General features: G+C 31.5%; 1 protein-coding gene across 7 annotated transcripts in view; it reads left to right on the top strand.

The window, feature by feature from the left end:
- LOC107453438 (dachshund homolog 1-like) overlaps positions 1–15,805 on the top strand; it is a 241,414-nt gene that overhangs the window by 170,319 nt on the left and 55,290 nt on the right. For 4 of the 7 annotated variants that reach the window (XM_016070275.4, NM_001323830.1, XM_043040515.3 and 1 more), the window contains 3 exon segments: positions 5,187–5,278; positions 8,071–8,295; positions 8,988–9,206. In XM_016070275.4, coding sequence (XP_015925761.2) covers positions 5,187–5,278; positions 8,071–8,295; positions 8,988–9,206 — 536 coding nt within the window. 7 annotated transcript variants of the gene reach the window in all.

The raw sequence follows: 15,805 nt of genomic DNA, 5'->3' as shown, positions 1-15,805 counted from the left end.
AAAGAGAATATATATACATATATGTACACACACATATACACACAAGAGAGAGAATCGTAGGAGATGGAATAAGGATGGTGTGGAGGAAGGAAAAAAAAAATCCGGGACTCGTTTTCGAACACCTCCGCAATCCATCATCCTGTCGGCTTAAATTAACTTGCAGAAAGATAAAATTTTTCGAAAGATGCCCGGGTAAAAACACCTTGGCGCTGGTCTTATCCCGGGGTTTGCATTTCTCATTTACAGACGGACTAGTAGAGGTGTCTCTTTTTCTCCCTTTTCCTCTCGCTTTCCCGTTTCGACTATCACTTGAGCTTCCTCACCCCGCTCTTGCCCATCCCCATCGTCTCACCCCCTTCTTTTCGGTTTGAGAGCCAGCCTATACTCTTCTCTCTCCCAAGAACATCCTTGAAATTTTCTTTTCAGGATGCCCCTTCATATTTTTTTCTTCTTCTTCTTTTTTCTTTTCGCTGGATTTTTAGAAGTTTTTCGCCTTTTCAAAAGATTTGGTGCTCGCCAAGTAAACATTGTTGTTATTTGAATGCTGCTTCAGAATGCTATTTGGCGATTTATGCTCTATTTTAATTTTATTTGTCAATTTGATTGCGTGTATTGTGAATTTCGATTTGGAAGAAAAAAATATTTTTTAAAATTGAATTTTTTTTTTTTTTACATTTTTTTTTAAATGGAAAATTATTAAGTTAAACCCATTAACTTCAAATGTTTCTTCCTTTTAGAAAAATAAGCTATAGTATATAACTTGGTGGTGCAATTAATTTTTACCTATTTCTTAAATTCTCATGTAAAATTTTTAATGTAAAAAATTTTCAAACTGCATAGTCTATTTTGGAATTTACTTAAGCTGAAAATAAATTTATAAATAAACACTTAAATCAAAAATATAAAACGTTTAAAAATTATTTTGTAATTTGAATCGTAATACTATCGCACCTTATTATTATTGAAACTGTAGTATTTTAAAACAAAATGCTATTTTCCGATTAAATCCAGATCAAATTCTATCTTTGATTCTTTTTCTGCTTTCGATTGTTTCAAACAACAATAAGCCCTGATTTACAAATGTTCACAGCGATAGGCAGTACTCATTGTAAGTAAATTTGATCCGAACATTGTTTAATCCATCGTAACACTCCTTGTCTTCTAAGTAGGGTTCACCATCCTGAATGCTAACAGAAAGCATCTTAAATACATTTTAGTGTTTTACAGCTCCTATACTGTTTATAACAAAATAAAAAATTTCCTGTTTTGGTACAAATAGAAAAGGAAATTTTTGCATGGTACATAAAACTTAAATTAGTATTTTAGCAACTGCGAAATTGCTTTTTATAAATTATTATTTAATTAAGTATTTTATTTTTTTAATTAATTAAATTTTTATTATTAATTTTTAATTAATTTTTTTTTTTAATTTTTAGGAGTAGAAATAAATTAAAAGACTTGTGTTACAAAAAAAAAATTCTAGATCTGAATCTGTAGGAACGCTCTATAAAAATGTAATCTAAAAACTTAAAAAGAAGAAAATACGAGCATTACATAAGACAATCTGTCATTACGTTACGAATATTATATAATCTGTACATTATTACGAACATCATATCAGACAATCTGGCGTTTGTGATACCTTCTAACACCGTAATTGTTTTTGTGAAATTATGTATTCAAAAACTGAAGTAAAAAACAAACATTCTATGGAAATGTAATATTCTCATTTATAAGAATACCCGCCACTTTCAAATTCTTATACAAATAAATCTTTTAAAATAACTAACGAAGAACTGGATAAACCAGCTAATTAAAATTACTAAACAATTCAACAGAAAGCAGTAGCGTATGAACTATACCGTCTAACACCGTTATTCGCAATACAAAGTGAAATTTCGATTATTCTAAAAAAGAACTATCAATTCCTATTTCCTTAATCGATCTGTCTAAAAGAGATTTGGGGGTTGGAGAGGCAGGTTCGGGCCATTTGATTTATTAACTTCGAAAGACCTCGCCTCCCACACCTAAGATTGAAAAGTTTCCCGTATTTCTAACTGTAACTTTTAACCGGAAAAAGTATTTTAATGGAGGGTTAATCCATGGAATGAAAAGCAAGAATGAAAAGAAGCAGCAACAACCCTCCTTAAATGAATTAGGAAAATCCGTCTCTTTCTCTACGTAGAAACTCATCAAGCTGCAAATCGCAGTAACTTCGAAAAGAATCAGCTGCAACGGTATAAATTAAAAGCGAAAACCAGTTTAAAGAATGCTTAAAATTACATTTCTCCCAATTTCATTAATCATCGCGACTGAAAGAAGAAGGCCCGCATGCCACTGACTTCTATTCAAAAATAGGGTTGCCATTTGGCGATGCACATCGCTTTCAGAAATTAATTTTCATCATTTCAATTTTTAATAAAACTAACTTCTTAGTTTAAAAATTTGACCCTGAACGACCTTTATCCAGAACTTTTTCTTTTTTGGAGGTTTAAGGTTCATTTATTTGATCTAATCTTATAATTATTGGGAACTTACTAGTTCCTCAAACCTTGTCGTGTATCACTAAATCTTTATTAAAATTTGAAAGTACAGTACAGAACCCGTTATCCGGAAATCAGAAAACCGGAAAACCAAAAAACCGGAACAAAATTCGATAAATTTTCTCGCCATTTTTAAAAGAAAAAAAATTTTTTCCTCGTAAGATTTTACGATTTTTCTTTCTTTTTTTAAAGATGTTTACCTTACCATCATTTTGGAAATAATCATTAGTGTATTACTTCATCGTTTTTTCTTATTTTTAAGATTATTTCCAAATTTTTTTTTGTTTTTAGTTGGGTTTAGCAATAAAAAAAAACGGCTTTTTGTAGCGATTCAGAAAACCGGAAAAATCAGTTATCCGGAATAGCGATGGTCCCGACCATTCCGGATAATCGGTTCCCTACTGTAATTGTAATTTTGCGAGATTTTAACACATCGAAACAACTGAACATTATTGGTAATATCACATTATATCAATTATAGCAAGTAAATGTAATAGCTATTTATGGATTCACTTTCAAATTTGAAAGTTTCAAAATACTTACATTTTAAAAATGAATTGAGTTTTGATTGGCTTAGCAGAAAAAAGAAATTGAGATATTTCGTGTTTTATTTATATTAGGAACTTGATTGTTATGGTTAATAGCTGTCTATTCTAATATATTGATGGAGTTAGCATGCATAATTAATGACTTTTCCTAATAAAATTAACAGTGGTAGTTTAATTAAAAAGTTAATTTATCAATTTCAATAAATCTGACTCAAATGATTAAATGAAGTTAGAAAAAATATTTATTACAATAAATAATGCAATTCTTGAATTTAAGCAAAATTATTTTTTATTCTGATTAAATGTAAAATTGGTATTGTAATATTATACAAACAAAATACAGTGCTTTACGTGATTTGTAGGCTAAATTAGGAATAAATAGATAATTTGGACTAAATATAGTTTAATATTTTATCATTATTTTGTACTGCTTTGTTTTCTTTAAGCAGAATTTTCACTATTGAAATAGTTTCGAATGCAATAGACAAGGCATGTGTTGATGAAAAATTTCCTTTCGTTGTACTTTCTGCTTTTTTCATAATACTTTTTTATGTGATATGAAAAGAACAAGATTGATAAAATCATTATTTTAGCTTACATTTGTAATTGAATCAAAACTATGTTTTTTTTTCCTCATCGTTTGATATTTGTAGCCAACAAGTTTTTTTCGTTTTTTTTTTTTGGATTTTTCTTTCCTCGAAATTTTCGAATAATATTTTTAAACTAAACAAACCTAAAATTATCATCACACATGATTAAATTCGTTTTCCGTTGATTTAATTCTTATTTAATTTACTTTTATTAATATATATATCCACCCAAATTTTTTTTGCGTCCCAACTCAGACTACCTTTTTTCTTCTATTCGCCAAATTTCTTCGCCAAACCATCTTATGCGCAACAAAATTCAAAATCGTTTAAGAAAACCAAGATCGTCTTGGCGAGGCTAATGCCATTTCATTAGTTTCGCATGCAAATTACTGCATGGAAACAGCATAAATAAATGGACCCTCCGTCTGTAGCCATTACTTTGCCGTTAATTTGCCCTCATTTGTCTCAACCCCCGTGTCAGCCGCAGAAGTAAAAGGGGTGAGGGTAAACTCACATTAAAAGTCGGATTTCAAATATCCGATTCGCTTTTTCTTGTAATTGTCTTGGAAGAATCGGGAGGGGAGAATAGGGAATTAAAACACTTGTCTTCCAATTGTAGGGAATTCGAAACCCTAATAATTTGTTTTCTGTATTTGACTGCTCCCTTTTTCTTTTCTTACAATTTATTTAACTGAGAGTATTTAACAACAGTTTCCGATGTACTGTATTATTTTTCCTTACTATTTGAAAATATTAATGTTTCTTTGCAACAATGCAAGATGCATTGTTTTAGTTTTTCCTTCCCATTTGTATTATTAAATCTTTTGAAGAAAATGTTATTATTTCTTTATAGCGATACCTGATGTAATGTGTTGTTCTTCCTTACCATTTGAAAATATTGATAATTCTTTACAACAATTCCAAATGTATTCCAAATGTTTTACTTACCATTTTAAAATATTAATATTTTTCTTTAACAATTCCAGATGCATTATTATTTTTTTTTGTTGATATAAAAATGGTACTATTTTGTAACAATTCATGACGTATTATAATATTAATACATCAATGAATTATTATATTTTTCCTAAACAAATGTGTTTTACTATTAGAAAAAAAGTTCTTGCGTTTCATTTAATTCTTAAACAGCTATTTTCATTAAAAAAAAAGTTCTCAACTTTTTGTAAAACCATTGAAGTTTTATAAAAACAAGTTTACGTTTTTAAAGTATTCGATGTAAAGCTACAGAATCTTTAAAAAAAGTTTTGCTATGTTATAGCCTTAAAAACAACACTTTTTAATTCATGGTGTTGTCTATGAAAATTTTTATAAGCAATGATAAACAAAAATTCAAAAATTCCAAGCACCAGAAGCATTTTTTTTTAGTAGTTTATTACTGAGTAAATAAACAATAACTAAAGAATACTAAAAATTAGGTGATAAAATTCATTTTTAGTGTGATGAATATATTTTATTTGTTTACATAGATTTCTTCTACATTTCAGGTTACGAGACGACAGGGGAGATATTGTTGATTCCAAAGATAGACTCTATGGTTATGACAACCATAGAATGAAAGATCAAGCATTTCTAAACGGTAAACAAAATTTTAAACCATATAATTTGATTTAGTGAAATTATCAATTTCATTAAATCAAATAATTCCTTCACTTTCCATATAGAGAGAAATACGTTCAACCACTGTTCATAATATCACATAAATCGTTTTCAGTTGTCCAAACATAATATCGGATATCTAATTAAAACTCAATTTTAAATCTGTGTGCAATTTTCATAGTAAAATTTGCTCAAATACCATGGGACTCAAGTTGTAATTTTAAAATTGTAAATTTAATGTTGTTGATGCGGAATACTGAGCAGCGGTTTTTGTTAAAAAAATTTAAAAAAAAAAAAAAAAATTGGACATTTTTACAGCCAACTCTATATGAGTCAAATTCAATGGGCAAGTGAGAAAATTCCAGAAGAACAAGTGACGTATTCGAGGCATGCAATAAGTTTAACCCATGAAAATTATGTTAAAATGGCATTGTATCCCTAGCAGTAAAATAACTTGGGCCCTCATTGGGCTAATATTCATAAATCTAGGCTCAGTAAGAGTTTAAAAGGCCTTTATTTTTTCGATATTGGCCCTGTATAGAATTTTCCGATTACCTTGATACTTAACACCCACTTTACAACCAATACCTGTCCTATATAGAAATGTTAGATTCACCCGATATTTTATATCCATTATTTAGCCAATATAGGTTCTATATTTGCCAATGTAGGCCCCATATAGACCATTCTAAGATCAATATTAAAAAATCTAGATGTCCCAATATTGGTCCCTCTTTGCGGGCCCATATCGAGTCAATTTTGAACCCAACTGGGACCAAGGTAAAATTGTTGCTAGAGATGTTGAAGAAAAAAAAATTACCTTGCAGCAAATCTGTTGTTAGTGCTCTTACATTTTCAGGTTACTAATGAAACTTATCATCAAGCGAATAAAATATCGTTTGGCGGAAAGTTTCATCATTTTAAGGTCACTTTTCACTGTAGACGTCACGCGACGAAAGAAATTATTATTTCTTTTTTTCCTTTCATAAGTCAAATTAAATAGTTAAGACTATTATTATTGCTTTTTATTTGCCTAAAATGCTTTTAGCTTCTTCCTAAATGCATACAAAACTGTGGTTATAAAGAAGAATTACATAAAGAGCCAGTTTTATCTTAAAACACGCAGTTTTCATTAGTTCTTTTTTATTTTGCTTCTCTGTGCACCTTCGACTGCTGAGCTTTCTTCCTTGCTGAGCTTTCCTTAATTTCAGCAACAAAAAACTTCTTCATAACTACTGCTTTTTTTTCTTTTTTAGTCTTTAAAATCGAATTGACTTTGAATTGTCGAATTGACGAATTGAAAAAATCTATCAATCTGAAAATCAAAATTGATTTACTACTTTAACAAAAATTGTATTCAATGCGAGAGGCAAATTATGAAGGCTGTGAATAAATTATTTTACGCTTTTATCACAAGTCTAATACACACTCTATGGAACGATATTTACTTACATGTGGCAAACATTTTTGTAAAAAAAGCATGAAACGAGAGGCTTAACAGATAGAAGGCATGATTATTCTCAAAGAAGGAGTAGATTTTAAATTTTATTATATTCAAAATAATTACTTAATTCAAATAAATTACACTAAAACTCCTTTTTTATGATGAAAACTCGAATCTCTACCTTTGCTTTTATGTTAAAACTTTTTCAATCGCTTATCGTCAAATTTAATAATGTATTTTTTCATTTATAAATATTGAGAGAAATAGCAGTATTGTTTAAGATTTTTGAATTACTGCTTAAAAAATTTCGACTTAACGTTTGTGAAATTTTGCTGATTATTGTAAATTACAGATTTCAAAATACATTTCCAAAAAATGAAATATTTTTATTTCAGAGTACCGAATTTTAACCCTTTATGGTCCTATTAAATTCATACATAGTCGTCATACTTATAGGCATTAATTTTTGTGGGGAGAACATTATATGCTTTATAATGACGAGGAAAAAATGTTTTTAAGGACACTACCTATTACACTTACATCCAACTTGTAAATTATTATATTAAATTTTATAAGGGCAAAAACCTATCGACTTAATTGCATAAAATTGTTCATTAAAAGATAATCAGTAGGACTATTTGATGTGGTGATTTAAAGTAGATATTCTACCGGAACAGTAAAAAAGCTTATTTAGCTGAGGACAGATGAGCGACTGGAGCAGTAAAAAAGCTTATTTAGCTGAGGACAGATGGGCGACTGGAACAGAAAAAAAGCTTATTTAGCTGAGGACAGATGGGCGACTGGAACAGAAAAAAGCCTATTTTGCTGAGGACAGATGAGCGACTGGAACAGTAAAAAAGCTTATTTAGCTGAGGACAGATGAGCGATTGTAACAGTAAAAAAACTTAGGTGGCTGAGGACAGATGTACGAATGAAACAGTAAAAAAGCACAGTTAGCTGAGGACAAATGTATGACTGAATCCTTCAAAAATCTTCAGTCGCTAAGACTTGACACTTGACCACAAAGGGTTAATAAATTAAGTTGAATTTGAATAAAAGCATTTGTTTATTTACTAAAATTATTATTTTAAAGATTTTTTTGCATTAAATCAAACTGCAAAGTTTAATAAACAAATCGGATGAGTCTGCTTCAAATATGATTAAAATTAATAAGCAATAAATCGAATCGAATTACTGTCCACGTTTTCGAAAAATATACCAGTCTTCTGGTTCTGTCAAGCCTCTCTGCCAATCAGCAGTCGTTAGGTGAGCAGAGACGTAATCTAACCTTTCGATTTTATTTTCTTCTTCCCCTTTTGTGCATTTAGGCTACTTCTGGCTTCTTGCAGGGGCACAGGCTAATGGCCACAGTCCCGTCCTCAACCTGAGTCAACATTCGAGCAGACCATCTAATAGTAGCAACAATAACCCCATCACAAATGGTCCAGGCAGTGGAGGTGGTGGCACTGGTGGCGAACATAGTGGAAGTGAAAACGATGGACCAGATGATGACAATGACAGCGTTGACTGTGACGACGATGACAGTGAGAGAGGTACGAGATGATTTATTCTAAGACAGAAACTGTACAAAAATTTACTAATTTTGTACTGCACCTGGTACTATTTCATTATAAATTATACAGTGAGATATTACCACACTTGTTTGCATACATTTAGAAATGTAAATTCCTACCCTATTTATACGACTGCAGTTCCCAACAGCCTATAAAAAACAATGGTCAAACAAAGTTAAAAAAAGAATAGATTAAGCCCCGCAATTAAATAAACATTCACATAAAAACTTTAAAATGTGTGTTTACGTCGTGATTTTAAACATCGAGGTTACTACAATACAAAAGTACCATACTCTGAAAATCGCGTTATATTTAAAAAGTATTACGAGACTTAAGATAACAGCATTTGATCTTCAAAATACAATTATCTTACCATTGTTATATCTGCAACCTAATAGGTTCTCAGCCATCCTTCATTTTACTTTTTCATGCTGTTTGTGCTCTGATTCAATCCAAAGTTAAAAGACCATTCTCTAGAAAAGCATAGGTTCATTTGAACACACCTTTTTGACATGATTCTCAGCCAAGAGCTATACATATTTAGAACTTTTAAGATAATTTCAAATGTCCATTCTGGTATTAATTTTATAAAGAAAAAGTACCGTATTTTTTTATGGGATTAACCTGATAGTTCACGTATGTTACGATATGTAAGAGATTTATTTTTGCAGATGTTAGTGACAATCCTGATGTAAGTAGTACAGCAAATACAGACAGACTTACATCGAGTCAACAACAACTAGGTTACCCTGCCATGGGTGGAGACCTGAGCCTCCTACAAGCCCAGGCTGCCTCCTCAATGGAAACTCTCCTCAGGTACATACAAGGCCTTCTAAAAGTTGCCGCAGACAATGCAAAGCAACAAGAAAGACAGATCAGTTTAGAAAAAGGTACTCTTTTTACTTTTTTCCATCTCGCCTATTTTACATTATTGTCTGTTTCTGATGCAGCTATTACTAGTGTGAAAAGTATTTGTTCATCTTTGACCCTGACTGAATTTTATTACTGCAGTAATTCTATAAATTAAATACTGTTCGATACAGAATTATCTCCACTCGAGGTTTTGACATTATTCAATTAAAACAGTCAAGCTGACAAACCAAAAGTTTGTAGATATTTATTTCCTGATTTTATTCTCCAGTACTTTTTGTATATTCCAACCACAAATAAAACATGCAAATTTTCTCAAAACAGATCACTCAAAGCTGCTGAGTAAAATTTAAATAGGACTTTTCTCTGCTATATAATGCCTCTCAGTCATCCGTAGATCGATGCGATAAGAACAAGGATGATCAATGACACTCAATGAGAAAACTGTCCCATAAAAATTAACAGAAAACACTACCTTTTGACTCTATGGAGTCCACTACTTCTCTATCTAACAATCTGTCACAGAGTTATCGATTAAATACCGGCTCTAAATGATGAATTGAGCTTAAGTAGGCACCTAGACCCTGGCGTCGTACGTTAAAACGGCCTGCGGGGATCCTTAGATTCGACAACTCGACATCTATGAAGCTCGTCAAAGTGTCTTCATCGACACGTTGGACAAAGAAACAGCTTTTGGTCATCTGTATGATCGGGATTATGTCCTCACCGTGGACTTATGAGTTGTCCAAGAGGAGTTCAACAAAAGCTTTGAAATGAACTCCATTCCCTGAGGGGAGAGGAGGAGTCGGGTTTGGAAAATTATTGAAGAATAATGGATTATTGGAAGATCAATTTACTCCCCTTAACTCCCCCCAAATGATCGTTGAAGAAAGTGATCGGTCAGATATGCTGGAAACATATGTTGGATCACCACAGTTATCAGTAAACATTAATAAAAATGTTGAGTTTTTGATAGCATTTTAAAAGTGCCTTTGATACGTTTTGTTTTATTCATGCATATCTGCCTTGCTCTTTCTGAATTTATTTACATATTTAATATTGCTTCGCAGCGACCCATTTTTTAAAAAGGATGAATTTATATAATTATTTCAATTGTTGTTGAAATATAAATGATATAATTAGATTAGTTTGCGCTGACTGCATTTTACAAAGTAAAAAGAATTAATCATTAATCGATTTTCTTAAGTTTGGTGAGAATTAAGCTAGTTTACACGCTGTTTGATCGTACCGTTTCAGCTATCATTTAGTAATCTGAAATCCAATTAAAGACCATAAGATAATTTTTTGCTATGGTCAGCCTGGCTTAAAAACATAGTCTATATGGTAGAAATCTAGATTTGAAGATCGTAGTTCGTAGTTGGTATTTCTTCCTAATGTCTCATTCTCATATATCTTGTCTTAATAGCCACGTGTAAGACAGGGCGATAAATTGATGCATCGGAAAATATCGATTCTATGCAATCATCGCCGATCTGATGTTTGGATTGGCAATTTTTCGAAGCATCGGAAATTCTGATTTACAGATATGTGTACGATATTTCCCGATGTATCACTGATAGCGATGTCTATACACACGCGATGTTGAGCATTGTTCCCGATGGTACATCGATGTCTGCAAGCTCGAGCGAGGAGCATTTTCGTCTGCAGTGATAGCTGTGGCGTTGATCGTTATCTTTCCCTGTCTTTTTTACATCGTGATTCCTCGTTTTGCTGACATGATGAATCTGAGTGAGAACCGAAGTGTTGTTGAATCTCTTAGTTATGGAAGGGTTTTCTTTAAATTGTGTGTGTGCAAATATTGTTAATTTTTTTTTACAATTATTCCCCTCCGTTTAATGTTTTTTAACCGCTATTTTGCAGACATCCAAGTCTTTAAATATTGAGAAATAATTATAAAAAAATTCAATGTTTTTTTTAATACAACGTTTATTTATTTATTTATTTTTATTTATTTATTTATTTATTTTTTGAAAAGTGCAACTGACTAATTGCGAATTTACGCTGTACTAAATATAAAACATTAATGTACCAAAACATCGTGATGCATCAAAATATCGCGATGCTAACATCCACAATATTTATAAATAAATATAAAAAAAAGCAACGTGACGATACATCACGATGTCAAAATCTTAACATCGCTCAGTCCTAGCCATGAGTAACTGTTGCTAACTCACAGCAGTTATGGAAATAGCATATTATTCGCAAAAAAAGCATATTTTCATAAGACGACGAAGTCTGCGAAAAATAACCTTAGTATCGTTGACTGGGAGACGTGAGAAAAAAAATTGAATTGACAACACGTCAATATTCTGATTACAGAAAAGCAATTTATTCTTATTCCCCGTTGTAGAATAAAAATCGGCATTAGATTCATCAGGCCGAAAAAACAACTCATCCTTTTGGGATTATTCTTAAGTCGGTGCTTATGAGCGGAACATGGAGCCGACATCTTTCCAGAACAGCATAAATATTCTTTTAGTGCTTACACAATCGTGATAAACAGGGCCTTTAGCACACTGTGCTGAGAGAGGAAGAAGAAGCCAGTCTCAACTGATAAGCGCTCAGCTCCAGTCTTTTTCCAAACAAAACTTTACTCACCAATCGCTTTTTATGTTTTTATTTTTCCCTTCCAGAAGCTGTTTTAATGGTACTTAAAAGCAGATCGCCGCCCTGTCCGCCAACCCCCCACCCAAGTGGCTCTAACTCGATAACTTTTCTCTCTTCTTGAATATTCTCGAAATGGTTTTTCCACTAAATCTTCTTCGTTTCAATATGTCTTATCGGAAAAGCTTCCATCCTATAAGACTTTTTTTTTTCTTTTTCCATTTCACCCTTTCCCAATGGAATTCGGGAAAAGGAATATTCGAAAAGAAAATTTGGCCCTGCCTTCTTCTCCGTTCATCATTTTTCAGTATTACAAATTCACTTTTGATTGGGCTGACTCGTTCGAATACTCATTAGAGAAAGGATGATCCCTACGAGAAATGCAATATTGAGTTTAACTCTTTCAACTCGCTTAACGCATTCAAAATTGTCAGAATAAAGAATGCGACGTCAATAAATATTACTGATACTTGGTAATTGAAGGAGGAGGAGTAAAATTTTTCTTCGAGTATTTATTTTTTTTTTAATATTTTTTGTAAATGCTACGTTTTAAGGGATAAGAAATTTAATTTGTGATTTTGATCTGAATACGCTGAAATAACCACCCACTAAAAATTCTTTTTGTTATTAGAGAAAAGGCTCTAAATAGAGATAATTGAAAGCATGATTTGTCATTAAACTTTACAGTTAAAAAATTAAACTATAAATTGAACAAAGTCTGAAAGTTTTAAATTGATTCAATTAATTTTTGTATTTTGTCTAATTTTTAAATTTAGCAATAAAGTCTATACCAGTAATATACCTATATTACCTATAACCGTTTTACTAATTGAAAAACATAAGAATTCTACATATATTGTTCTTTTTTATTGCTTTTCATTAGCTGAATACTCGTTCTTCCATACAGAGTGAAAAAAAAAATTAAATAATCAATCACTGTTAATCAATACTGTGAAATCATGGACAAAACTGAAAGATATAAACCAAAAAAATTATTCAAGCTAAAACAATTTCAAGTTATTTTTTTATTTTATTATTAATTGTTATCTATTGTCCTTTATGGCAGCTTCATGTTATCAAATAAGGCAAAACATGTTCTTATAAGTTGATCCCATCCAAATAAAATTAATTGCATTCTATATCATTTGGCATAATGCGAGGTCAACTCATGATAATCAAAAACTACCGCAATCAACAATTGTCTCCGGTAGTTATCCCTTTCGGTGGGCTTTCAAAACCTATACCCACAACACCTGTAGTATGTATCTATGTACCAATATTAGTATATTTAGTAGCTTTTAAAAACACGAATTAACATGATATCATTAGTAAAAATCATGAAATTAATTTGGCATCATTAGTGCCAATCATAAAAGAATCATTTCTTATGGTTTTCTTAGATAAATAATGCCCATTAATTTAGCTTTTCAGTGTAAAACTTATTTTTTTATTTATATTTATATTTAATACCAAATTAATTATGCATCCTTGATATCAATAACAATGTGGCATTTTTTTACGGTTCTCATATACGAATAAGTAACCTTTTTTTATTATTTCAGTTTTTTAATAAATGGTATATTTTTATTTCTGATTGTACCTATTAGCAAAATATATTAGTTGTAATTATCGAAACTAATTTTTAACTCCACTAATACTTTTCTGATTATTTTTGGTGATGGAACTAATATCCGCATTTATTTCTAAGGCCGTAAAAAATGAACGGACTATTATTGACGACAGTAATGCTTAATTAAACGTAGTAAATTATACTGGTAATGCCTTCATACGTACTATACTGAAAACCTATTATACCAATATGGCTGAATGTACTGTAGTGATTAAGTTTTTACCACTCTCCAAAACGAATAACTATACTACACATTCACACACATGCTAATACACAACCTTTATGCTTGTATTATTTTTTGTATTTTTTTGTACTACTTCATACAATTAGATTTACCATAATATAATTTAGAAGTTTACTCACCAAAGGAAAGATTGACTACATAGTATCATTAAAAATGTTTTATTTAGAATTTGGCATGATTTTTCCATGGCTTAATATATATATTTACAAATTTATTTTATTAGTTATTGAGTTTTCATTATTTATTGCTACAAAAATTCGTTATAATTAACGCATAAATATTAATTTAAGATACATGTGTTTTCATATAACTTTTAAAATATGAATTCGGTGATGACGAAATTATTAACGTTTCTTTTACTTGTTAATAATTGTTATAACTTGTTAAATAAAAAATAAATAAATCATAAAAACGTGCAATGAGACTAATTTTAAATTGATTAGAGCTGTAAAACAACTAATTCAATTTAACTCTCAATCTATTTTACTCCTTTCTTAAAAGTTTCTCTGATTTGTTTATAACAAAGTATCAGAAAATCTAGTGCGGTTTTGCTTAGAATCATAATGCTTAAAGAAACATTTTTCAAACGTTAAAAAAAAAAAAATAGAAATTTCTAAATATTTTTGAAACTTCTAATCCCTGACGAAAATATAAATACTATAACTTTTCACATTGGATCAAAAACAGACACATTCTCAAGTGTTAAAAATAAAACCGCTAAGTACCTTCAAAATAAAGTGAGTAAAAAAAAAGTTCAGATTTTTGCCCTAACAGTTTAAAAATAAAGCAGGAAAAAACACTACACGTACAGTGCTATGCAGGAGGTAGAAGAAGCTCAAGAGCAACTGGGATGTAGAAAAGGCGAAGAAGAGGCGATCTGTTTCGCATGAGTGCTCGCATCCTTTTGCCGACAAAGGGAGGGGGTGACGATAAATACCCAAAGGGAAAAAGAAACAGCTTCTTGGTTTCTTTAACCCTTGGGGAGGTGCATAGGTATGTGGGTGACACCCCATCCCCCCCATCCCGAAGTCATCTTGCTACTCCGGTGTTTACGAATCCACGCGACATGGTGATTAGACGTCTTATCTGTTTCTTTCAGGATTCGCTTGTTAATGATTTACCGAGCATGATTCTGCAAGAACTCAGGGATGAGGAAGAGGAGAGAGATTGGGAGGATGGAGAGCGAAAGAGAGATTCCTGCTTTCTCTCCTTTGTTCACCATAGACTATTATATCTTCGGAACGGGAACCCCCTTTCTATAATGGTCAGATAACATTGCGTGGCTGGAAGGTTTTCTTAACAGGGGGTGTTCGCATGAAATAGGGGTGTGGGGAACTTATGAGTTTCGTGTCTCCTCGTAAAACCCAAAAGATCTCGTAATTTAATCATCTGAAAACCTCCTTTTCTGATGGTGAGGAAAGGGGTATCTTGGGAGAGTGGTTCCTCTCCCTGGAGGTGTTATTTAGTGACAAAGTGAAGTAAGTCCTTACCTGAGTGCCGAAAATAGCACCAAGGACTTAATCTTTAAGGATAGGTTACCCATTGTTAAAGAGTTACTTATTATTTATCTACATAGAGAAAAGTATTTTCTGTTTAATTCATGAACTGTTGGAAGTTTCGAATCTTATGAATTACACTGGGGAACTAAGTTTTTGTTGTATTTATACAAATTCTTGATCTTGCCTAATTCGGGTATGGGGAGTTCAAATTTGAAATTAGTTTTGCTCCTAAAGCTACAGATTTTTTTAATGAAATTTTTTTTTTTTTTATCGAAATGCCCAAGCTTAAAAATGTTATATACAACAAGGGATTACATAAATGTTGCAATAAGCATGCAGGAGAGTTAAAGCAGGATTAAAATTGCGAAGGAACCATGCTTCGAAACGTCGTCATACGCCACTTGGGATGCTACGATTTCTTCGAGTGCTTCTAAACATGTCGTAATAGGGAAGTGACATTTCCGGGTGCCAGATGACATATCCAGGCAACTAATTTACAATCCAGCGACTTTTGACGATTCGCTCTCTTTTTTGAAGATTTTAATCTTGACTCCACGTTATAGTACAAGCTTTTACTTAGTTTAAAATTTGTTAACTGAACTAAGACAATGTCAAGAA

Source organism: Parasteatoda tepidariorum, chromosome 1, assembly GCF_982258835.1.
Source record: "Parasteatoda tepidariorum strain Cologne lab strain chromosome 1, Ptep-v5.0, whole genome shotgun sequence".
NCBI classification, from domain to species: domain Eukaryota; kingdom Metazoa; phylum Arthropoda; class Arachnida; order Araneae; family Theridiidae; genus Parasteatoda; species Parasteatoda tepidariorum.
Note: the sequence above shows the minus strand (reverse complement) of the source record. Positions and strands in the feature narration are given on the sequence as shown.